At 45.1% G+C, this 23,905-nt stretch overlaps 1 protein-coding gene and 1 long non-coding RNA gene across 14 annotated transcripts in view; one reads left to right on the forward strand and one right to left on the reverse strand.

Annotated features, from left to right (window-relative positions):
* Positions 1-23,905, forward strand: part of LOC132517152 (protocadherin gamma-C4) — a 168,916-nt gene that overhangs the window by 53,413 nt on the left and 91,598 nt on the right. Inside the window, exons 1-2 of one of the 13 annotated variants that reach the window (XM_060143818.1) lie at positions 5,632-8,037; positions 8,675-8,894. The exons of 6 other annotated variants lie outside the window; for them this stretch is intronic. In XM_060143818.1, coding sequence (XP_059999801.1) covers positions 5,632-8,037; positions 8,675-8,698 — 2,430 coding nt within the window. In that variant the 3' untranslated portion in view covers positions 8,699-8,894. Of the gene's footprint in view, positions 1-590; positions 3,166-5,631; positions 8,038-8,674; positions 8,895-9,938; positions 12,571-14,780; positions 17,371-19,150; positions 19,181-19,230; positions 21,847-23,905 lie in introns of those variants that run through there. 6 more of the 13 variants (XM_060143817.1, XM_060143809.1, XM_060143814.1 and 3 more) reach the window with 6 other exon arrangements.
* Positions 8,443-10,450, reverse strand: LOC132517155 (uncharacterized). Its single transcript, XR_009539601.1, has 3 exons — positions 10,253-10,450; positions 9,160-9,211; positions 8,443-8,745 (listed from the first exon to the last, which is right to left on the reverse strand). It is a non-coding gene; the product is annotated as an uncharacterized LOC132517155 (long non-coding RNA).

Consider the following 23,905-nt stretch of genomic DNA (forward strand, 5'->3'; position numbering starts at 1 on the left):
AAAACATTATTATTAATGTGTAATTAAAATGCCATTTTAAAAAGAATATTAAAAGGCAACAACTCTACAGGAAGCTTACTATAAATATTAATTGTTTTAAACCAAATAAAACAACTTCTGGGTCAGTCATCTCCAATAGGTGTATTTTAGTCTAAAAATGAATTAATTTCCAGTGATAACTATAGTTCTTATTTGATAATAGATATTGAAGATATTAACAATAAAGCTTAGAGCATAATAAGAAATAAAATTTTATTTTTAACAGAGTAAATATATTCCAGAAATTTGAGTAATTTAATATGACACTAACCCCAAAATCTGATCATTTAATAATACTTTGTAAGACTTTAACCATACTTCATCCCACACTTCTTGGCAATTACTTTTAAAATATGAATTCAGAGATAAATTATTCCAAACTATAAAAAGCAAGTAGTAACTTTTTCCTAAGTAATCTAGCATGCAATATTACAAATCTGAGTGCAGTAACTGCCTAGGACTCTAAGCGCCGCTGTTCACCTACTTGGAGATAAATGCAACCAAAAACCGTCCGGATACTCTGGGCTCCCACCTCACAAAGACCCGCAGATCTCACAAACCAACTGCAGGACTGCAGCAAAATTCCGCCCCTAAATTTGGGAAACTCCAGCTTTCCATAAGATGATCTGCAAAGCAGCAACAAGGTAAAGAAGACATATATGCCCAGTGAAGATTCTGAGTGGATTCCTTAGTGAAAGAACAATGGCCACTCCAAAGAATTACCGAGGACGCGGCGATCTGGTACTGCTGTGCGCGCTCCTGGGCACGCTAGGGGAGATCGGGAGAGGACAGATCCACTACTCCGTGCCTGAAGAGAGCGACAAAGGATACTTCGTGGGGAACATCTCCAAGGACCTGGGGCTGGAGTCACAAGAGCTGGCGCAGCACGGAGTCCACATCGTCTCCAGAGGTAGGAGGCAGCTCTTTGCTTTGAACCCGGGAAGCGGCAGCTTAGTCACCGCGGGCAGGATAGACCGGGAGGAGCTCTGCGCTCAGAGCGCGCGGTGTCTTGTAAATATTAACATCCTGGTTGAGGATAAAGGGAAACTTTGGGGAATAGAAATAGAAATCACTGATATCAACGATAATAATCCGAAGTTCCAGGTCGACAATGTGGAAGTAAAAATTAACGAAATTGCTTTGCCCGGAACACGTTATCCACTCCCAGGGGCTGTTGACCCCGATGTGGGCTTGAATTCCCTGCAGAGCTATCAGCTCAGCCCCAATCACCACTTCTCCCTGGACGTGCAAACTAGAGACGACGGAACTATAAGCCCAGAGCTGGTGCTGGAGAGCGCCCTGGACCGCGAGGAGGAGGCTGCTCACCGTCTGGTCCTCGTCGCCTCCGATGGAGGCGAACCGCGTCGCTCCAGCACAGTGCACATCCGAGTGACAGTGTTGGATACAAACGACAATGCCCCGGTTTTTGCTCAACCGATTTACCGAGTGAAAGTCCCAGAGAACGTGCCCCCGGGCACCCGGCTGCTTACTGTAAGCGCTAGCGACCCGGATGAGGGAACCAACGGAGAAGTGGCTTATAAATTCTGGAAAATTAGTGAAAAACAATCTCCGTTATTCCAGCTTAATGAAAATACTGGCGAAATATCAACAGCAAAGAGTTTAGATTATGAAGAATGTGCATTTTATGACATGGAAATACAGGCTGAAGATGTGGGGGCACTTCTGGGACGGACCAAAGTGCTCATTTCAGTGGAAGATGTCAATGACAATAGACCCGAAGTGACCATTACATCTTTGTTTAGCCCAGTCTTGGAAAATACTCTTCCTGGGACAGTAATTGCCTTCTTGAATGTGCATGACCGAGACTCTGGGAAGAATGGTCAAGTTGTCTGTTACACACGTGATAACTTACCTTTTCAATTAGAAAAATCAATAGATAATTATTATAGATTGGTGATATGGGAATATTTGGACCGAGAAAAGATCTCTATGTATAATATAACAGTGATGGCCTCAGATCTAGGAACCCCACCTCTATCTACTGAAATTCATGTTGCCGTGCACGTGGCAGACACCAACGACAATCCACCCATTTTCCCTCATGCCTCCTACTCAGCCGATATCCCGGAGAACAACCCCAGAGGCGCCTCCATCTTCTCTGTGACGGCCCATGACCCTGACAGTGGCAACAATGCCCAGGTCACTTACTCTCTGACAAAAGACACCATCATGGCGACGCCTCTCTCGTCTTATGTCTCCATCAACTCTGACACTGGCGTCCTATATGCGCTGCGCTCCTTTGACTATGAGCAGATCCAAGACTTGCAGCTACTGGTGACAGCCAGTGACAGTGGGGACCCTCCACTCAGCAGCAACGTGTCACTGAGCCTGTTCATCCTGGACCAGAACGACAACACACCTGAGATCCTGTACCCCGCCCTCCCCACCGACGGTTCCACGGGTGTGGAGCTGGCACCCCGCTCTGCAGAGCCCGGCTACCTGGTGACCAAGGTGGTGGCTGTGGACAGAGACTCAGGCCAGAACGCCTGGCTGTCCTACCGCCTGCTCAAGGCCAGCGAGCCGGGACTCTTCGCGGTGGGGCTGCACACGGGCGAGTTGCGCACAGCGCGGGCCCTGCTGGACAGAGACGCGCTCAAGCAGAGCCTGGTGGTGGCGGTCCAGGACCACGGCCAGCCCCCTCTCTCGGCCACCGTCACACTCACCGTGGCAGTGGCCAGCAGCATCCCAGAAGTCCTTGCCGACCTGGGTAGTATCAGGACCCCCACCAGCTCTGATGATTCAGACCTCACACTGTACTTGGTGGTGGCAGTGGCCGTTGTTTCCTGCATCTTCCTCGCCTTTGTCATTGTGCTGCTGGCTCTCAGACTGTGGCGGTGGCACAAGTCGAGTCTTCTCCAGGCTTCGGGCGTCGGGTTGGCAGGCCTGCCAGCCTCAGGCTTTGTGGGCATGGAGGGAGTACAGGCTTTCCTGAAGACCTATTCCCATGAGGTCTCCCTTACGTCTGATTCGCGGGGGAGTCACATGATCTTCCCGCATCCCAACTATGCGGACACGCTCATCAGCCAGGAGAGCTGTGAGAAAAAGGATTCCTTGTTAACATCCAGAGATTTTCATGAATGTAGGGATGAAGCTGCTTCTGTTCAGGTGAGTTCAGTTCTTTGTTTACGTTTATTTCTTAGAGGAATTATATTTTTTATACATTTAAGTTGTGTTTTGAAACATGCATTGTGAAGAAAGTTTAAAAATAATTTTTGAGGTGTACCACAAAGTTCTGGGTTTGTGTTAGTGATACCATAAAATTGAGTTCTAATCAACATAATTGTTTTATCTGCTTTCCAAAGGCTTAGACAAGATTGTTTAAATATGAACTCTTGACCTCTTAAAGCCTTCCATATTTTACCACAATTATCACTTATTCACTTAAGAAATAGTTACCCAATCACATATGGTCAGTTCGTTTTATATATAGGAATATATGTGTGTGTGTATATATACACACATATATATGTATACATATAAGTTAAAACTTACAAAACATTACTGAGGCTTCTAAACCCTTGTATTAGCTTAGTAAAAGTAAAATACATCTCAGAATTTTTAGGATTCTTAGGATTGCAAAGAATCCTAAGAATTCTTCGCTAAAACTAAAACTAGGCTCTTGAAATTTTCTTCACTTTAAACCTCTTTTCTGAGCCCTGCATCTGGATCACTACCGTTCAAAGCTTTAATACTTCTTATATTTCAAAACAAACATATTTTAAAGGGTGGTGGTAGATGAGACTGGTCCCTAACACACACACCACTGTTTTTGTGTGTCAGTGGTCACCCAGGACTCATACCAATGGAGACATAGAATCTGAAGCCTAAAATGGTCATTGCCCCCTGCCCCCATCAAATTTGCAATAACATGTCATTTTAAATTGTTGAAAATGACTTTTGTAAAATACAGAAGAACGCGTTTCATTAGAATTCCAATGAGCTGTTTTGATTGTACAGCCATGTGAAATGTGTTGTGTTCTCATGGTTCGAGTTCGAGAGTGTTGGTTTTAAGAACAGAAGTTACATGTACACAAATTCTAAACAAACCAATCAAAAATGATTCAATTAAAAATGATTAAAATTCAATTAAAAATGATTCCGTCTGGACTATATGACTTCCATATCCCTTGTTATAGCATTTAAATAAAACCTCTGATTTGTCATCAGATGAGAGTGGAAATCACAATGAATTATTCGTTAGTAATTAAAAGGACATTTCCCAGGGATTGTGCTATGTTCCTTCCAATTTTGCGTATACAATGGGTAGGAGTTAACTTCATATTTTCTGTAGTGTTTGGGTGTACAGTCACTTGAGGAGACAACTATTTTGTTGACACTTTGCAAATTTAAAAAGTGTGTGGAAAGTTGCCCCAATACTCTTGCTCAAAGCATTCACTAATTGCAAATTTTTTTAAACAAATGGAGTAAAATAATTAGAACAGGTGTCACTACATTCAGTGAATTTATGTAAATACATTTACCATGAGCTCAATTCCTCCAATTCTGAAGCCATTACTTTAGCATAACAGAAGTACATAGATAAGGAGCTAATGCATTCTATTAGAATATCCCTTTGTGACTTTGTATTGAAGGATAGACTAACATTTCAATACATTTTAAGGATGAATTTATATGTGATATTGGGTATGACATAAGCCAGTTAATTTTGAGATATGAAGTAGGAGGTACAGTTAATAATATCTTGGCTACATCATAGGGACAGTTTTTTTTAATGAATAATTCTTGAGATAGAAGAGTAAAAAGAAATTATTTTGTAAAGAGAGTGTTGAGATGATCAGAAGGAGATGTTTGAGGATTGGTACAAAATTACACAATTTTACAAAATGGTTTTCAACAGTATTGATTTCTCTAATATATGTGATATGAAATAGCATTGAGTATGTAGAAATGTTGGGGATAAACATAGGAATCAGTGAAAGAAGCTTAAAAATTTTTTATATATCACAGCTAATAAACAGAAGCGATTCGTGAAATTAGCAGACAATAAACTTTCTGAGGGCAAGACCTGTGTCTTATTCTTTGTTATATGTCCACTGACAAGGACAGTACTTAGCACAAAGCAAAAGTTCAATGTATGTTTGTAGAATGGTGAAATAAATGGACCAATATATGTAAGTTTGTATACAGGCCCAACATGATATTTCTAATAATTTGGAAACAAGAGAAAAGATACCTTAAGGAAGTCTTGATAATTTAAGGTATTAAATATATTAACATAAAAATATGGCATATTAAATTAGGCACACGGTTATAATTATTTTAGCTGTTTAAACTTAAGCAGCGGGGGCTGCAGTTTCCTAGTGCGGACTCTGGGCGCCGCTGTTGGCCAAAGTGGAGAGCTTGGTGCTGGCGACCTCCTCGCGCAGACGCAGCGCACTTTCCCATCTCAGACTCGCTAGCCTTTCCACCGCTTCCTCCTCTGGAGAAGAAACACTGCCTGACCCCCCACGCCGGAATAAAGCTGTTCGGAGCTCCGGACAACTGCGGCACAGAGATTGTTTGTAATCCGGCGTCTCCAAGCCGGTGAGCAAGCTGAGGGGAGCAAGAGGGATGGGGAGCGGAGCTGCGGAGAGGGGCTGGGCTGAGAGGCGGCCAGTGCTCTTTCCGTTCCTGCTGTCTTTGTTCTGCCTGGCGCTCTCTGAGCAGATCCGCTACAGGATTCCCGAGGAGATGCCAGAGGGCTCGGTGGTGGGGAACCTCGCCAAGGACCTGAGACTCAGTGTCCACGAGTTACCGACTCGAAAACTGCGGGTCAGTTCGGAGAAGCCTTACTTCACTGTGAGCTCAGAGAGCGGGGAGTTACTTGTTAGCAGCAGGCTAGACCGGGAGCAGATATGCGGGAAGAAGCCGGCTTGTGCTCTAGAATTTGAGGCTGTTGCTGAAAATCCATTGAACTTTTATCACGTGAGTGTGGAGATCGAGGATGTTAATGACCACACACCAAAATTCATGCAAAATTCCTTTGAGCTACAAATAAGTGAGTCTACGCTGCCAGGCACGCGATTTATATTAGAAGTCGCGGAAGATGCAGATATTGGCTTGAACTCTCTGCAGACTTATAAACTCTCTCTTAGCCCTAGTTTCTCGTTGATAAATAAGGAGAAACAAGATGGTAGTAAATACCCGGAACTGGTATTGGAGAAACCCTTAGATCGGGAACAACAGGGTTATCATCGTTTAGTCTTGACGGCCTCAGACCGTGGAGATCCACCCCTAAATGGCACTACTGAGCTCCGGATCCAGGTCACTGATGCCAATGATAACCCCCCGGTATTTAGCCAGGACGTATATCGAGTCAGCCTTGGAGAAAACGTGCCCCCAGGCACTACTGTCTTGCAGGTGTCAGCCACCGACCAGGACGAGGGCGTCAACTCAGAAATCACTTATTCCTTCTACAGGACCGGTCAAGTCTTCGGTCTGAACTCAAAGAATGGGGAAATTACAACTCTAAACACACTGGATTTTGAAGAAATCAAGGAATATTCTATCGTGGTGGAAGGGAGGGATGGCGGAGGACTGGTTGCACAATGTACAGTTGAAATTAACATTCAAGATGAAAATGACAATAGGCCAGATGTTACGTTTCATTCCCTAGTCGAAATGATTCTGGAAAACGCAGTGCCGGGAACGCTAATTGCTTTGATCAAAATACATGACAGAGATTCCGGGGAGAATGGGGAGGTTAATTGCCGATTAGAGGGTGAAGTACCTTTTCAGATAATCTCTTCGTCCAAAAATTCATACAAGTTGGTAACAGACGGGACCCTGGACCGAGAACAGACACCGGAGTACAATGTCACCATCACAGCCACCGACAAGGGCAAGCCGCCCCTTTCCACCAGCACAAGTGTCACCTTGCATATTACTGACGTCAACGACAACGCTCCTGTTTTCCACCAGACCTCCTACGTGGTCCACGTGGCCGAGAACAACCCGCCTGGAGCCTCCATCGCCCAAGTTAGCGCTTCAGATCCAGACTTGGGGCCCAACAGCCACATCTCCTACTCCATCGTGGCCAGCGACCTGGAGCCGCGCGCGCTGTCGTCCTACGTGTCCGTGAGCGCACAGAGCGGCGTGGTGTTCGCGCAGCGCGCCTTCGACCACGAGCAGCTGCGCGCCTTCGAGCTGACGCTGCAGGCCCGCGACCACGGCTCGCCCGCGCTCAGCACCAACGTGAGCCTGCGCGTGCTGGTGGGCGACCTCAACGACAACGCGCCCAGGGTGCTGTACCCGGCGCTGGGGCCCGACGGCTCGGCGCTCTTCGACACGGTGCCGCGCGCCGCGCAGCCCGGCTACCTGGTCACCAAGGTGGTGGCGGTGGACGCCGACTCTGGACACAACGCCTGGCTGTCCTACCACGTGCTGCAGGCCAGCGAGCCCGGACTCTTCAGCGTGGGGCTGCGCACGGGCGAGGTGCGCACTGCGCGGGCCCTGGGCGACAGGGACGCGGCCCGCCAGCGCCTGTTGGTTGCTGTGCGCGATGGGGGACAGCCGCCCCTCTCGGCCACCGCCACGCTGCTCCTGGTTTTCGCGGACAGCCTGCAGGAGGCGCTGCCGGACCCCAGTGACCACTCTGAGCCCACTGACCCCCAAGCTGAGCTGCAGTTTTACTTGGTGGTGGCCTTGGCCTTGATCTCGGTGCTCTTCCTCCTGGCAGTGATTCTGGCGGTCGCCCTACACCTTCGACACTCCTCCAGCCCCGCTGCCTGGGGCTGCTTTCAGCCTGGTGTCTGTGTCAAGTCTGGCCCCGTGGTTCCCCCCAACTACAGTGAAGGAACTTTACCTTATTCCTACAATCTGTGCGTTGCCCATACTGGAAAGACAGAGTTTAATTTTCTAAAATGTAATGAGCATTTGAGTTCAGGACAAGACATACTTTGCGGTGATTCATCTGGGGCCTTATTTCCACTTTGTAATTCCAGTGAGTCAACCTCCCATCCTGAAACTCTAACAGCGGTGAGTTCCATTTAAGTGTCTACTCCTTTTCATCATCTTCACCATTTTGTTTATTCATATGAAAATATATTTTTAATCTTGTAGTTGTGTTAGGAATATTATAGCTCATCAGAAAGCTGTATATCCAATCATCATGGGGAATGGTGATTTGGGTAAGCATGTGACATAAAATAGAGTTATGTTACTCAGTTCGGAGTTACAAAGAAGAGAGAGTATGCTCTTTGCTTCGCCGCAAAATTCGTTTGCTGATTTCTTATCTTTTTTCTAAGCTAATGAAATTTACCGATTGATTTTTCTCATTCTTTAACATATTTTAATGTTTATTATATATAAGTAAACATCAAATTTAAAGTAGGTGATCAATTCATTCTTTAAAGCAAAAAGAGTACTACTAGGTATCTTCTTTCACTGATTTCATTGGTACAGTTTCCATCTCTTTCTTATATTTATTCCTCATGTCTAGTTCCTTAAGTCTACCTTTTTATGAGTCTTTGAAGTCCTTAAAATTTTAAGAAAAATTACTGTGTGTTGTGTGTGTGTGTGTAGAGAACGACTCAGTGAATTCATCAGAAAGTCGAAGTCATTATCTAAGTTCCTTCAAGTTTTCTTGAATACGAAATTCTCTTCTTCTTTATAGTTAACAGAAGGAGATACTCGGTAAAAGAAAAGGAAATGTTGTTGCCTCCATAACGTGCTGTCATTCCCAACCTATATTTTTTGAAGAAGAAAGGGGGGAAGTTCACTGGATTTGTTTTATTACTTGGAGCCCTAAACATTAGTGACTGGAGGTTTTCTCATCCTTCTTCTAACTGTAGGAGGGAAGGAGAATTCTGAATTTTCCATTTTAAAGGCAAAACCTACTAATTTCAAGAACATACAAAGATGCCGTTACATAAGTATTAGTCTTTTTGCTAGGAACTGCTTCAGTAAATAGTTTCTCTACAAATTGCTGAAAGAAATTTCTTATTGTGATACTTACTTTTTGTGGTAATAATTCATTCTACATCTTGTGTTCTTTTCCCCACATTATTACATAAGTTTAGATGACCCTTATAATATGAGGCTTATAATTAAATTAAAATTGCATAATTTCTTGATGGAAGAATTGAAATGGAAACTTACTTTTCAATGTATGTTCATCTGAATCTTCCAGATGCCATAGGCTGTGCATGCACTATGAGTTCACACAGAAAACTAAATATTAAAAAAATTGTGATAGCATAAAAGTTTAACAATCATAACTATGTAAAATTTAAAAACCCAATCCATTTAAAGTTTAGCAATATTAGGTGTTAAAATCTAGTACCATTGCCTAATTAAATTTTTGTGAAGAAAGTCTTAAGGAGACCTTACTCCAGGAATTTCACTATGAAAATGAATTAGGCTTATAAAATAGCTTCAAGGTGAATAATCCATATATTCATTCAATATGATTATGTACTATACATATATAAGCATACATATAAAATTAAGAAAAATATGAATGTATTTCCAAAGAGGATTGCACATTCTAATTACTTCAGAAAATAATGACCTATAGAAAGTATTTGAAACATTATAAAAAAGGAAATTTGAATAATTTACATATCTAGAGAGAGAGAACAGAATTCTAGCAAAAATAAGAGTTAAGTTTGTTTGATACCAAAGTGACATTTAATAGAATTTCATTCCACTTCATTTCCAACTAAAATATCCACAAATGGTAATTGAATTTGAAATATGAACGCACTACACAATTAGAGAAATCTAAAATCATTATCGTTAGAGAGTAGTGTTTTCTTTTTCAGTCATCTATAACAGAAGTACTGCATATCTCAGTACTTGAGTGGGTGGGTGTAGTAACGGCTTAGGACTCTGAGCGCCGCTGTTCACCAACTCTAAGAAAAGCTCAGTCAGCGCTCCGTCTGGATATTAGGATCTGCAACTACACAAAGCCGCTCGGATCCCACAAACCGACTCCGGGGCTGCAACATAACTCAGCCTCTTAGCCTGAGGCACTACGGGTTTCTCCTGAGGGAAAAGATCACCATAATCTGCAGGAGGAAAACAGAACCTAAGGAATCAGCGTTCACAGAAATTATTCTGAAAAAACTCTTTAGTGTAGCAACAATGGCCGCTCCAACGAATCGCCTGCACCACAGAAGACTGGTCCTGTTGTGCCTTTTCCTGGGGAGGCTGTGGGAGACCGGGGCTAGCCAGATCCGCTACTCGGTACCTGAAGAGACAGAAGAAGGCTATATCGTGGGGAATATCTCCAAGGACCTGGGGCTGGAGCTCCGCGAGCTGGCGGAGCGGGGAGTCCGCATCGTCTCCAGAGGTAGGACGCAGCTCTTTGCTCTGAACCCGCGAAGCGGCAGTTTGGTCACCGCGGGCAGGATAGACCGGGAGGAGCTCTGCGCTCAGAGCGCGCGGTGTCTGGTGAACTTTAAAGTCCTGGTTGAAGACAGGGTGCAGCTTCACGGAATAGAAATAGAAGTAACTGATATCAACGATAATAATCCGAAATTCCAGGTCGAAAATCTAGAAGTAAAAATTAACGAAATTGCTTTGCCCGGAACACGTTATCCACTCCCAGGGGCTGTTGACCCCGATGTGGGCTTGAATTCCCTGCAGAGCTATCAGCTCAGCTCCAATCACCACTTCTCCCTGGACGTGCAAACTGGAGACGACGGAACTATAAGCCCAGAACTGGTGCTGGAGAGCGCCCTGGACCGCGAGGAGGAGGCTGCTCACCGTCTGGTCCTCGTCGCCTCCGATGGAGGCGAACCGCGTCGCTCCAGCACAGTGCACATCCGAGTGACAGTGTTGGATACAAACGACAATGCCCCGGTTTTTGCTCAACCGATTTACCGAGTGAAAGTCCCAGAGAACGTGCCCCCGGGCACCCGGCTGCTTACTGTAAGCGCTAGCGACCCGGATGAGGGAACCAACGGAGAAGTGGCTTATAAATTCTGGAAAATTAGTGAAAAACAATCTCCGTTATTCCAGCTTAATGAAAATACTGGCGAAATATCAACAGCAAAGAGTTTAGATTATGAAGAATGTGCATTTTATGACATGGAAATACAGGCTGAAGATGGTGGGGCATTGAAGGATCGGACCAAAGTGCTCATTTCAGTGGAAGATGTCAATGACAATAGACCCGAAGTGACCATTACATCTTTATTTAGTCCAGTGAGGGAAGATGCTCCCCAAGGAACAGTAATCGTTCTTTTCAATGCACATGACCGAGACTCTGGGAAGAATGGCCAAGTTGTTTGTTCCATCAAGGAGATTCTATCTTTTCAATTAGAAAAGTCAGTAGAAGATTATTATAGGTTGTTGACAGTCCGAAATCTTGACCGAGAAAAAACCTCTGAATATAACATCACAGTGACCGCAACAGACAAAGGAACACCATCCCTGTCCACGGAAATTCACATCACCCTACACGTGGTCGACGTCAACGACAATCCACCCTCCTTCTCTCAAACCTCCTATTCAGTCTATCTCCCTGAGAACAACCTTAGAGGCACCTCCATCTTCTCGGTGACAGCCCACGACCCCGACAGCAATGAGAACGCTCGGGTTGTTTACTCCTTAGCTGAAGACACCATCCGAGGTACACCTCTGTCCTCCTATGTCTCCATCAACTCCAACACTGGTGTGCTATACGCACTGCGCTCCTTCGACTACGAGCAATTTCGCGACCTTCAAATGCAGGTGAGGGCAAGCGACAGCGGGGACCCACCTCTCAGCAGCAACGTGTCTCTGAGCCTGTTCATCCTGGACCAGAACGACAACACACCTGAGATCCTGTACCCCGCCCTCCCCACCGACGGTTCCACGGGTGTGGAGCTGGCACCCCGCTCTGCAGAGCCCGGCTACCTGGTGACCAAGGTGGTGGCTGTGGACAGAGACTCAGGCCAGAACGCCTGGCTGTCCTACCGCCTCCTCAAGGCCAGCGAGCCGGGACTCTTCACGGTGGGGCTGCACACGGGCGAGGTGCGCACAGCGCGGGCCCTGCTGGACAGAGACGCGCTCAAGCAGAGCCTGGTGGTGGCGGTCCAGGACCACGGGCAGCCCCCTCTCTCTGCCACCGTTTCCCTCACCGTGGCCGTGGCTGACAGCATCCCCGACGTCCTCGCTGAACTAGGCAGCCTTGAGTCTCCCGCCAGCCCTGACGACTCGGGCCTCACTCTCTACCTGGTGGTGGCGGTGGCCGCGGTCTCCTGCGTCTTCCTCGCCTTTGTCATTGTGCTGCTGGCGCTCAGGCTGAGGCGCTGGCACACGTCGCATCTGCTCCAGGCTTCAGGAGGCGGGTTAGCGGGTGTGCCTACGTCTCACTTTGTGGGCGTAGACGGGGTGCGAGCTTTCCTGCAGACCTATTCCCACGAGGTCTCGCTCACAGCGGACTCGAGGAGGAGTCACGTGATCTTCCCGCAGCCCAACTACGCGGACACGCTCATCAGCCAGGAGAGCTGTGAGAAAAGCGAGCCTTTGTGCGCTTCAGATGATTCCAGGTTTCCTATAGAAGACACCCCTTTGGTTCCAGTGAGTTCAATTTTTCCTTTACTTTTAAAAAAATTTGGTTTTCTATTTAAGTGTTTGCACTTTAGAATAAGTTGATATTAACATATTTCTCACCATACGTTAAAATTTTCACTGGGCCTAATTTTTGCTCTAACATATATAGGAGGCATTTATTGGTTACATCGTTGTTATAATTTTTGCTTTCTCATAATGATTAACCTAAGGTCAGTGGAAACCTTCCTCTTGGGACTGCTCTCATTATCAGGCATTGGGCATGGCTCTTTGGGTGAGGTTGCTTCAGTGGTTACCACGGTTCACTACTAATTCTTAAGACTGGTTTCCATTCCTGAAATTTGTTACTATTGTTATCTCCAATGGCCCCACTGTGAAATTCTTACTCTAAAAACATTTCTGCAGCCGATGCTATTTTTGTAAGGGTAAATAAATAAGAAATGCATTCTTCTTATAAAAACAACTGAAAGCCCAGACTCAGTACTTCTTTACTGTTTCTGTGACAGGAGAACACCCCTTAGAGGTGACGTGTTTCCGTTCACATGTTTGTAGAGGTTGTTTGCATTTAAAGATCATTTCGGAGGATACTTCAAACTTCAAATATCATCCATTTCCAAATCCTAGAAAAGGATGCTTTATTCTTTTAATAGTGAAAAACTTTAACATCATTTATTCTCATCCTCAGAGCTGTTGATTTCCTAACACTATAATATCAGATTATTAATAATTTGAAACCTCCTATAGTTTATGCTTGCTGAAGAGGGGTTTCTTAGACTGGACCCTGTGAGAAGACAAAACATAGGAAATAAAACTTATTCTTCAACTGTTTTTTATGGCTCAATCCTCCAACTTTTGAGGCTAGAAATAAATCTGGTTATGGGAGATGGTTTAGGAAAATATTCTCAGGAACTGCTATGGAGATTCGAAGAATATTTTACTGGCTTTTAGACATAAGGAAAAGAATAATGTATTATGTAATGTGATTTTTTTTTTTTTTTTTGTGGTACGCGGGCCCCTTACTGCTGTGGCCTCTCCCGTTGCGGAGCACAGGCTCCGGACGCGCAGGCTCAGCGGCCATGGCTCACGGGCCTAGCCGCTCCGCGGCATGTGGGATCTTCCCGGACCGGGGCACGAACCCGTGTCCCCTGCATCGGCAGGCGGACTCTCAACCACTGCGCCACCAGGGAAGCCCTGTAATGTGATTTTAACACAATGTTATTTCAAGTAATAAATGGCATTGTAGGAGACTTTGAAAATAAGCTTTGAAATTGACTCAAAGTTCTATTCTGAACATGCTGAATATGAGGGCTAACATGTCTGGAAATCCATTATGACATACAGACATTATAATTATTTCAAATACTCTTTATTCCTAAGCTAGTAGGAAAAAAGTAAAGCATCCTTCAGGGTCATATTTTTAACCATGCAGTAGGGAAACTGTCACTTAAAGTTTCTGTCTTGGGGAGTAACCTTTAGTACTTAGTATACATAAATATTAAAATATGGTTAATTTGGAAAAATGTAATAACAGATATTGACGAAGGCTTGTATGTCATGGTAGGTAACTACTAGTCTCTTCCATAAAAATGTCACTTGCCTTTAAAAACAGAACACAAGGCTCTTTGGATCAATGACTGGGCAGACTGGAAAATGCTGTTCCAGTTTTCTTAAATGAGGCAGGACTTTTGCATCGGTAACAGATTATATAATATAATAGGCTTAAGGATAAAATTCTTCCTCATCTTCGTGTCTTGTCTTTAACGAAGAGTTATTAAAATATCTTGGATTTGCTTCCATATAATAAGGGAATGAAATAAAGAGTAAACAAAGATGACCTTGTGTTGATCATAGTTGTAGTTGGGTGATGGGTATATGAAGGTTCAATAATAATGCTCCCTACTTTTGTATAAGTTTGAAATTTTACACAATAAATTTCTTGAAAAACTAAGTATGCAGACATCTGCCGTATACGCTGTTAAAACTGGAATTTGGGGCAATTACATAACTATACATATATATAATTACATAACTATATATATGTATATGTGTGTGTATATACATACACATTCTGGAGAGAAATTGTATTCAAGACGAAAATGTCAGGCTGCGGTTTCACATGAGGCCTCAGGGCGCCGCTGTCGGCCAGTGCAGGGCAAGCGCTGACGCTCGGGATTCCTCAGCCTCCAGTCTGGGATTTCCTGCGCAGCCACCAACACAGAGAGAGGGAAACCTGCTCACGCACTCAGGCTCCTGGCCGGGCAGGCTCTGCCCAGCACAAACGGATTCCCGGCTCCGCCTGTCCTGGGCCGAAAGCTCTTCCAGTGACGCCGTGGATTGCATTTTCTTTGGCTTTCCGGAAAGACTGGGACCCAACGAGAACTAGAGCGCGCAATGGGAGGGAGCTGCACGCAGAGACGTCCGGCCGGCCGGCGGCAGGTACTGTTTCCCTTCCTGCTGCCTTTGTTCTACCCCGCGCTCTGCGAGCAGATCCGCTACTCCATTCCCGAGGAGCTGGCCAAGGGCTCTGTGGTAGGGAATCTCGCCAAGGATCTAGGGCTCAGTGTCCTGGATGTGTCGGCTCGAAAGCTGCGAGTTAGCGCGGAGAAGCTGCTTTTCAACGTAGACGCGGAGAGTGGGGACTTACTTGTGAAGGACCGAATAGACCGCGAGCAGATATGTAAAGAGAGAAGAAGATGTGAATTGGAGTTGGAGGCCGTGGTGGAAAATCCTTTAAATATTTTTCATGTCATTGTGGTTGTTGAGGATATTAATGACCATGCTCCTCAATTCGATAAAAAGGAAATACATTTAGAAATTTTTGAATCTGTATCTTCAGGTACACGAATATCCCTTGACCCTGCCACTGACCCTGATATAAACACGAACTCAGTTAAAGATTATCAGATAAGTCCTAACCCTTATTTCTCATTAATGGTTCGAGTTAATTCCGATGGTAGCAAGTACCCAGAGTTATCTTTGGAGAAACCCCTAGACCGGGAAAAGCAGCGGTCCCATAGCTTGATATTGACTGCCTTGGATGGAGGGGGCCCGCCACGAAGTGCCACCGCTCAGATAGAAATCTCTGTCAAGGACACCAATGATAACCCCCCGGTGTTCAGCAAAGATGAATATAGAATCAGCATTAGTGAAAATCTACCCCCTGGGTCCTCTGTGTTGCTGGTGACAGCCACTGACCAGGATGAGGGGGCCAATGCTGAAATACACTACTACTTCAGGAGCACTGCTCAGAGTACAAGGCACATGTTCTCACTGGATGAGAAAACAGGCATGATTAAGAATAACCAGTCACTGGATTTTGAGGATATAGAAAGATACACCATGGAAGTGGAAGCAAAGGACGGAGGTGGTCTCTCTACCCAATGTAAAGTAATCATAGATATCCTGGATGAAAACGACAACAGTCCAGAAATAATCATCACTTCTCTCTCTGATGAGATTTTGGAGGGTTCTCTTCCAGGAATGGTTGTTGCCCTCTTCAAAACACGGGACCGGGATTCCGGAGAAAATGGAGAAGTCACCTGTCATATAGGAAGAGATGTTCCTTTCAAGATTTATTCTTCTTCTAATAATTACTACAAGCTGGTGACAGATGGGGCCCTAGACCGAGAGCAGACTCTGGAATACAGCGTCACCATCACAGCCACTGACAGGGGAAAGCCCCCCCTCTCCAGCAGCACTACCATCACTCTGCACATAACGGACATCAACGACAACGCTCCGGTTTTCCACCAAGCCTTCTACGTGGTCCACGTGGCAGAAAACAACCCGCCCGGCACCTCCATCGCCCAAATTAGCGCTTCAGATCCAGACTTGGGGCCCAACGGCCACATCTCCTACTCCATCCTGGCCAGCGACCTGGAGCCGCGCGCGCTGTCGTCCTACGTGTCCGTGAGCGCAGAGAGCGGCGTGGTGTTCGCGCAGCGCGCCTTCGACCACGAGCAGCTGCGCGCCTTCGAGCTGACGCTGCAGGCCCGCGATCACGGCTCGCCCGCGCTCAGCGCCAACGTGAGCCTGCGCGTGCTGGTGGGCGACCTCAACGACAACGCGCCCAGGGTGCTGTACCCGGCGCTGGGGCCCGACGGCTCGGCGCTCTTCGACACGGTGCCGCGCGCCGCGCAGCCCGGCTACCTGGTCACCAAGGTGGTGGCAGTGGACGCCGACTCTGGACACAACGCCTGGCTGTCCTACCACGTGCTGCAGGCCAGCGAGCCCGGACTCTTCAGCGTGGGGCTGCGCACGGGCGAGGTGCGCACTGCGCGGGCCCTGGGCGACAGGGACGCGGCCCGCCAGCGCCTGCTGGTTGCTGTGCGCGATGGGGGACAGCCGCCCCTCTCGGCCACCGCCACGCTGCTCCTGGTTTTCGCGGACAGCCTGCAGGAGGCGCTGCCGGACCTCAGTGACCACTCTGAGCCCACTGACCCCCAAGCTGAGCTGCAGTTTTACTTGGTGGTGGCCTTGGCCTTGATCTCGGTGCTCTTCCTCCTGGCAGTGATTCTGGCGGTCGCCCTACACCTTCGACACTCCTCCAGCCCCGCTGCCTGGGGCTGCTTTCAGCCTGGTGTCTGTATCAAGTCTGGACCCGTGGTTCCCCCCAACTACAGTGAAGGAACTTTACCTTATTCCTACAATCTGTGCGTTGCCCATACTGGAAAGACAGAGTTTAATTTCCTAAGATGTAGTGATCCTTTGCATTCCACTCAAGACATAGTTTGTGGTGATTCTCCTGGGGCCTTAATTCCACTTCAGAGTGGGAATGATTTGACTTCACATCCTGAGACCCTAACACCGGTGAGTTTCTTTTTTTTTTGTCTTCTGTAACATTCTACTAGGTTTTTCAAATTTGGGGCATACTCTTTCACTCTTACATCTAGAATCATATTTAGAAAATACATAGGTAATCACTGTCTTGTCTTCTCAATGTTCAGTTTTTGCTGAGTACATTTTCAAGACTTTTGTGGTTCATAAATTGCTCTATAATTCAGAAAGAATGTCACTAAATTGGAGATATCTTGTCAAGCTTAGATTAGCAAAACAGAGGCTGTGGTCTTGGCTTCTTACCAAATAAATAAATAAATAAATTTAAATGAATAAATAATAACCTATTCAAATCTGCTGAGATTTAAGTTGAAATTTCCATACCCTATTTATGTCTTTTTTAAAGTTTAATAATATTAGCTACTCATTAAATATCCCAGCAGGTGCTCATTTCAAAGAAACATGTAGTGCAAATGATCTTGTATGTGCATTTGGGTATCTTCATTTATTTTAACAATTTTTAAAACTGTAAGCACTTGAGGGGGCATGGTGAGCGGATCCATGAATTCCTGAAATTGCATGTAAAGTTACAGATGTATGCATTTTTCTTGGTAGAGGAGTCAACACTTTGATTCCATTGCCAGGTTTCCTATGGGCCCAAAATCTTAATACTAACTACCCTAGAGGAATTTTTCTCTTCAAGTTTTGGTCCTTCTGGCTTTCCTTTTACTTTTCTTGGTGCTCAAATTGTACTCTTTCCCAACCCTTTTTTCTCTACATTGCAAGATAAGGAATTTTCAAGAAAGCCAATGAAATGCTATTGTGTTCTGTGCTCAATCTCTGTCTCTGATTGTCTGATATACAATCTTTGAAGACAAAAGGTAAAATCTTTGAAGAGTTCTATACTTGGGGGCATAGGGACATAAACGTTTCTGAACCACCTGTTCTCTCTGCATGAAAGAAGTCAACCTCCAAACTCCTCATCTTTGAGGAAAGAACTACTACTGGGTTGGTGGGGATGTACAACTGAAGATGTGTACGCCACTTTACTTTGGGCTTCCATACAACATGCAAAGAAGAGATTATTTATATAGGCATCAACGCCCTGGTGAAAACAGGTCATTTGACATAAATACGTATTTTTCAAAAACCTACATCACTATTTCTAACTCCGTTTTTTAAAATTGTAGCACTTGTATTTCTCTTCCCACTGCAATACAGACATGTTCCTTTTAGTTTGTGATTACCAGCTCAACTCATTTAAATAGGTCAAGTTAACTTCTAATAATATATGCCTGTAATAAAATATATATTTTCAAAAAATTCATTGAGGCTCAGTAAAACTATTTTAGAAAAACTTGAAAACTTTTTACACAATCTTAATGCTAAACAAATATAATTAATTAGTTGATTGATCAATCTAAAATTTAAAAATTCTAAGTGAAATTTTAAGGGGTATATCTCATAGTCTCTGTATAAGTGTCTACTAAACACAGTTGGACCATTTAAATCAGAATTTCAAATAAAATTGTAAGAATTTTCTGAATATAGCTAGAAGCTCATAGGAAAGAAAGTAAGCATTACTTACCTTTTAAAGTGGATATATTTCTATTGGAAAAATTAGTGTTGCAAATATATATTCAATCAACTATTATCATTTAATAGTTTGAGGTACTTTTATTCCACCGAGTAAGAAAACTACAAATAGTAGTTGATTTAAGGATGTCAGTTGAGGAACCAAAGAAGTAATGTAAAATAAAATAAAATATACAACAAAAAATAGAGTAGCGTTTGTTTTCTATTGCATACACAGTGGGTGCAGTAACTTCTGAGGACTCTGAGCGCCGCTGTTCACCCATTAGGAGAGAACCGCAGCCAGCGCTCAATCCGGATTCTCAGGACTCCCAACTACACAAAGCTCCACAGTTCCTGCAAACAGGCTCCAGGGATGCAGCGAAACTCACTCCAGAATTTAAGGTGCGCAGGCTGCAGAGACTCCCTGCTGCCAGAGAAAGAAAAAGGACCCAGCCAAAACACACAGCGTGCCCAGTGAGGACTTAGCGAGAATTCCGTCACCAGACAACAATGGCCGCTCAAAGGAATAGCTCCGACCGCAGCGCGCTGGTCCAGCTCTGCCTTTTCCTCTGTATGCCGTGGCAGGCCGAAGCTCGGCAGATCCGCTACTCCGTTCCCGAGGAGTTAGAGAAAGGCTCTTTTGTGGGCAGCATCTCCAAAGACCTGGAGCTGGAGCCCCGGGAGCTGGCGGAGCGCGGAGTCCGCATCGTCTCCAGAGGTAGGACGCAGCTCTTTGCTCTGAATCCGCGAAGCGGCAGCTTGGTCACCGCGGGCAGGATAGACCGGGAGGAGCTCTGCGCTCAGAGCGCGCGGTGTCTGGTGAGTTTTAATATTCTTGTGGAAGATAGGGTGAAACTTTTCGGAGTAGAAATAGAAGTAACTGATATCAACGATAATGCACCAAAATTCCAAGCAGAAAATCTAGATGTAAAAATTAATGAAAACGTAGCTCCAGGAACGCGTTTTCCTCTCCCGGAAGCTGTTGATCCGGATGTGGGCGTGAACTCCCTACAGAGCTACCAGCTCAGCTCCAATAAGCACTTCTCCCTAGCAGTTCAAAGCCGTGTCAATGGCGTTAAGTACCCAGAGCTGGTGCTAGAGCACGCCCTGGATCGCGAGGAAGAGGCAATGCACCATCTGGTCCTAACTGCCGTCGACGGGGGTGACCCTCTCCGATCTGGCACTGTCCTCATCAGTGTGACTGTTTTCGATACAAATGACAATGCTCCAGTCTTCAGTTTGTCCGAATACCGAGTGAGTGTTCCCGAGAACTTGCCTGTGGGCGCACAGCTGTTGACAGTCACCGCCACTGACAGGGATGAAGGTGCCAATGGAGAAGTGACATATTCATTCCGAAAATTACCTGATACACAACTGTTGAAATTCCAACTAAACAAAAATACGGGAGAAATAAAACTATCAGAAAATCTAGATTATGAAGAAACAGGTTTCTATGAAATAGAAATACAAGCTGAAGATGGAGGGGCATATCTTGCAACTTCTAAAGTGTTGATTACAGTAGAAGATGTAAATGACAACAGCCCAGAGGTGACGATCACATCTCTGTTTAGTCCCCTGATGGAAGATTCACCTCTGGGGACTGTTATAGCTCTTTTAAACGTGCATGATCTGGACTCCGGGCAGAATGGGCAGGTCACCTGTTCTATATTGGGGAATCTACCATTTAAGTTAGAAAAATCCATTGACAGTTATTATAGATTGGTGACACACAAAGTTCTTGACAGGGAACAGGTATCTTCTTACAATATCACAGTAAGAGCCACAGATGGAGGAAGTCCACCCCTATCCACGGAAATTCACTTCACCCTGCAAGTGGCAGATATCAATGACAACCCACCCACCTTCTCTCACATCTCCTACTTTACCTATATCCCAGAGAACAACCCCAGAGGTGCCTCTATCTTCTCAATGACTGCACTGGACCCAGACAGTGAAGAAAATGCTCGGGTTATTTACTCACTGGCTGAAGACACTATCCAAGGGGCACCTCTATCCTCCTACGTCTCCATCAATTCTGACACAGGAGTACTGTATGCACTGCGATCCTTCGACTTTGAGCAGTTTCATGACCTGCAGATGCAGGTGACAGCCACTGACAGCGGGGACCCACCGCTCAGCAGCAACGTGTTACTGAACATATTCGTGCTGGACCAGAATGACAATGCGCCTGAGATCCTGTACCCCGCCCTCCCCACCGATGGTTCCACTGGCGTGGAGCTGGCACCCCGCTCTGCAGAGCCCGGCTACCTGGTGACCAAGGTGGTGGCTGTGGACAGAGACTCAGGCCAGAACGCCTGGCTGTCCTACCGCCTCCTCAAGGCCAGCGAGCCGGGACTCTTCGCGGTGGGGCTGCACACGGGCGAGGTGCGCACAGCGCGGGCCCTGCTGGACAGAGACGCGCTCAAGCAGAGCCTGGTGGTGGCGGTCCAGGACCACGGCCAGCCCCCTCTCTCTGCCACCGTCACGCTCACCGTAGCTGTGGCTGACAGCATCCCGGATGTGCTGGCTGATCTGGGCAGCTTGGAGGTCCCGCACGCCTCTGATGCTTCAGGCCTCACGTTGTATCTGGTGGTGGCGGTGGCCGCGGTCTCCTGCGTCTTCCTCGCCTTTGTCATTGTGCTGCTGGCGCTCAGGCTGAGGCGCTGGCACACGTCGCGTGTGCTCCGGGCTTCTGGAGGCGGATTGGCAGGCTTACCAGCCTCTCACTTTGTGGGCGTGGACGGGGTGCGGACTTTCCTGCAGACTTATTCCCACGAGGTCTCGCTCACCTCGGACTCGCGGAAGAGTCACGTGATCTTACCGCAGCCCAGTTATGCAGACGCGCTCATCAGCCAGGAGAGCTGTGAGAAAAAGGATCCTCAGTCTTTGTTAGATGATTCGAAGTTTCCTATAGAAGATACCCCTTTGGTGCCAGTGAGTTCTATTTTTGTTCCTTTTCTATCCTTTAAAAATGATGGTTGGTTTTACTTTTAGGTTTGCAGCATGTTGGTGGAAACTTAATTTTTTCACTTTTCCCTCCATTTCAATGACATTTGCTTCTTGCTGAAACATTGAAGAGTAGAACTTGATGGTTATTAAGGCTGATTTGTTTTTACTTTCTGGTAACTATTCACCTAATCCCATGAAGGTTTATTGTAATAGGCTGTTATGAGTAGCTTCACGGAGTCTTGTATTTTATAGTTTTGTTACTGACAGTTCCTAAGAGAGGACTTTCATACAGAAGTGTCTTGTCAATTTGTGGGCTCTCCCGGTGGCTACATGTTGAAATCCTAGCCCCTTAGACAACCCTACCTCTTGCTTTGAAGGCAGGTCTGGTAAGAATAGGTAAATGTCAGAAACAAGTGCATTAGCCTAACTGGAAATCCTACCCATTTTCAATAATATTCTATTAACAATTCATAACAATACAATGTGTGCTTAAATTTTTTCAAGTGTAATCATACCTGGTAACACTGCAGCGTCCATTTTGCCTGTGATTCCAATTTCATACTGTCACGTGGGAGACATACCATTTATTTATTTATTTTGGCTAAGTTGGGTCTTCGTTGCTTTGCGCAGGCTTTTCTCTAGTTGTGGCGAGCGCGGGCTACTCTTCGTTGTGGTGCGCGGGCTTCTCATTGCGGTGGCTTCTCTTGTTGCAGAGCACAGGCTCTAGGCGCCCAGGCTTCAGTAGTTGTGGCGCTCGGGCTCAGTAGTGTGGCTCACTGGCTCTAGAGCACAGGCTCAGTAGTTGTGGTGCACTGGGCTTAGTTGCTCCGTGGCATGTGGGATCTTCCCGGACCAGGGATTGAACCGTGTTCTCTGCATTGGCAGGCAGATTCTTAACCACTGCACCACCAGGGAAGTCCCAGAAGACATACCATTTGAATTTTACTTTCCTTGCTCAATAGGGATTCCAGAGAGCCTGTAGAAACAAATTTGGGGTTCTGTTCTCTCTGTACTTTTTGTTAAATTTTCCAGTTTCTAAGGATGAAAAAAAAAATATATATATATAATTTGGGGAGATAGAGTGGTACATGTTCCCAAGTACAGGGGCAAACATGTGTGCCAAAAGCATTTCAGTGACTCTTTATATAGAGAAAGAAATGTCCACCTGAAACTCTGCAAACTCTGAAATTTAAAGTCAAAATAAACTTAAGGTCAAGAAAGAGATGTCATTTCTGTATGAGATCGGAATACAAGCAGAGAAGTACATAGAATTATAAACAGATGGTCAGTGGAGTTACTGATGAGCCCATTTAGTTAAGTGAAGTTAGTGATGTATTTGGTTTGATCTCTTATAATTTATTACTAATATTCTTCTAAACTAATATGGTAGCATAAAGTCAAATCATGTCCTAATGTGTTTCAAAATATTTATGAGACCATGAATTTTTTCATGTCATTCAACTTTTGTTCAAGGATATGTCTGTGGAAGGAGAGCATAGTTATTATCTTTAGAGTCATAGTTATTAACTTTTATTTTTTAACTTTTAAATTATTGAAACTGTCATTTAAAATTTCTGACCATGAGAGTCAAAATTAGTATGCATCTATTTCAAATAATTCTATTATTTTGAAAAACACAGGTTAAAAAAAACTGCTCTTTTGGTATGGTAACTATTGGAAGCAAATATGTTAAAATATAATGATTTAAAAGCAATATAGGACACCTTAGATGATTGTAATGAATATGACAGTGTTTGTATTCTGTTTCCTAAATATGGGGGGATGGATTAATACTTTTCTAGCCAAATATAAGCCTGGATTGAAGACCAAAAAAAAAAGTTTTTTGCTTATCTTTAGTACTTTCTTTTGTGGATGATTAGTCTTAAAAGCAGCAACAGTGATTGCCTCTGGATGGAAGAACTGGATAGCAGTAGGCAATGGAATAGGAGACCTACTTTTCACTCTACATTCCTTTGTGCCTTTTAGATTTTGAAAGAAATATTTCTACCTATTCAAAATATATGTAAAATTTTAACATATAAAA

The sequence above is a fragment of the Lagenorhynchus albirostris genome, chromosome 3, assembly GCF_949774975.1.
Source record: "Lagenorhynchus albirostris chromosome 3, mLagAlb1.1, whole genome shotgun sequence".
NCBI lineage: Eukaryota > Metazoa > Chordata > Mammalia > Artiodactyla > Delphinidae > Lagenorhynchus > Lagenorhynchus albirostris.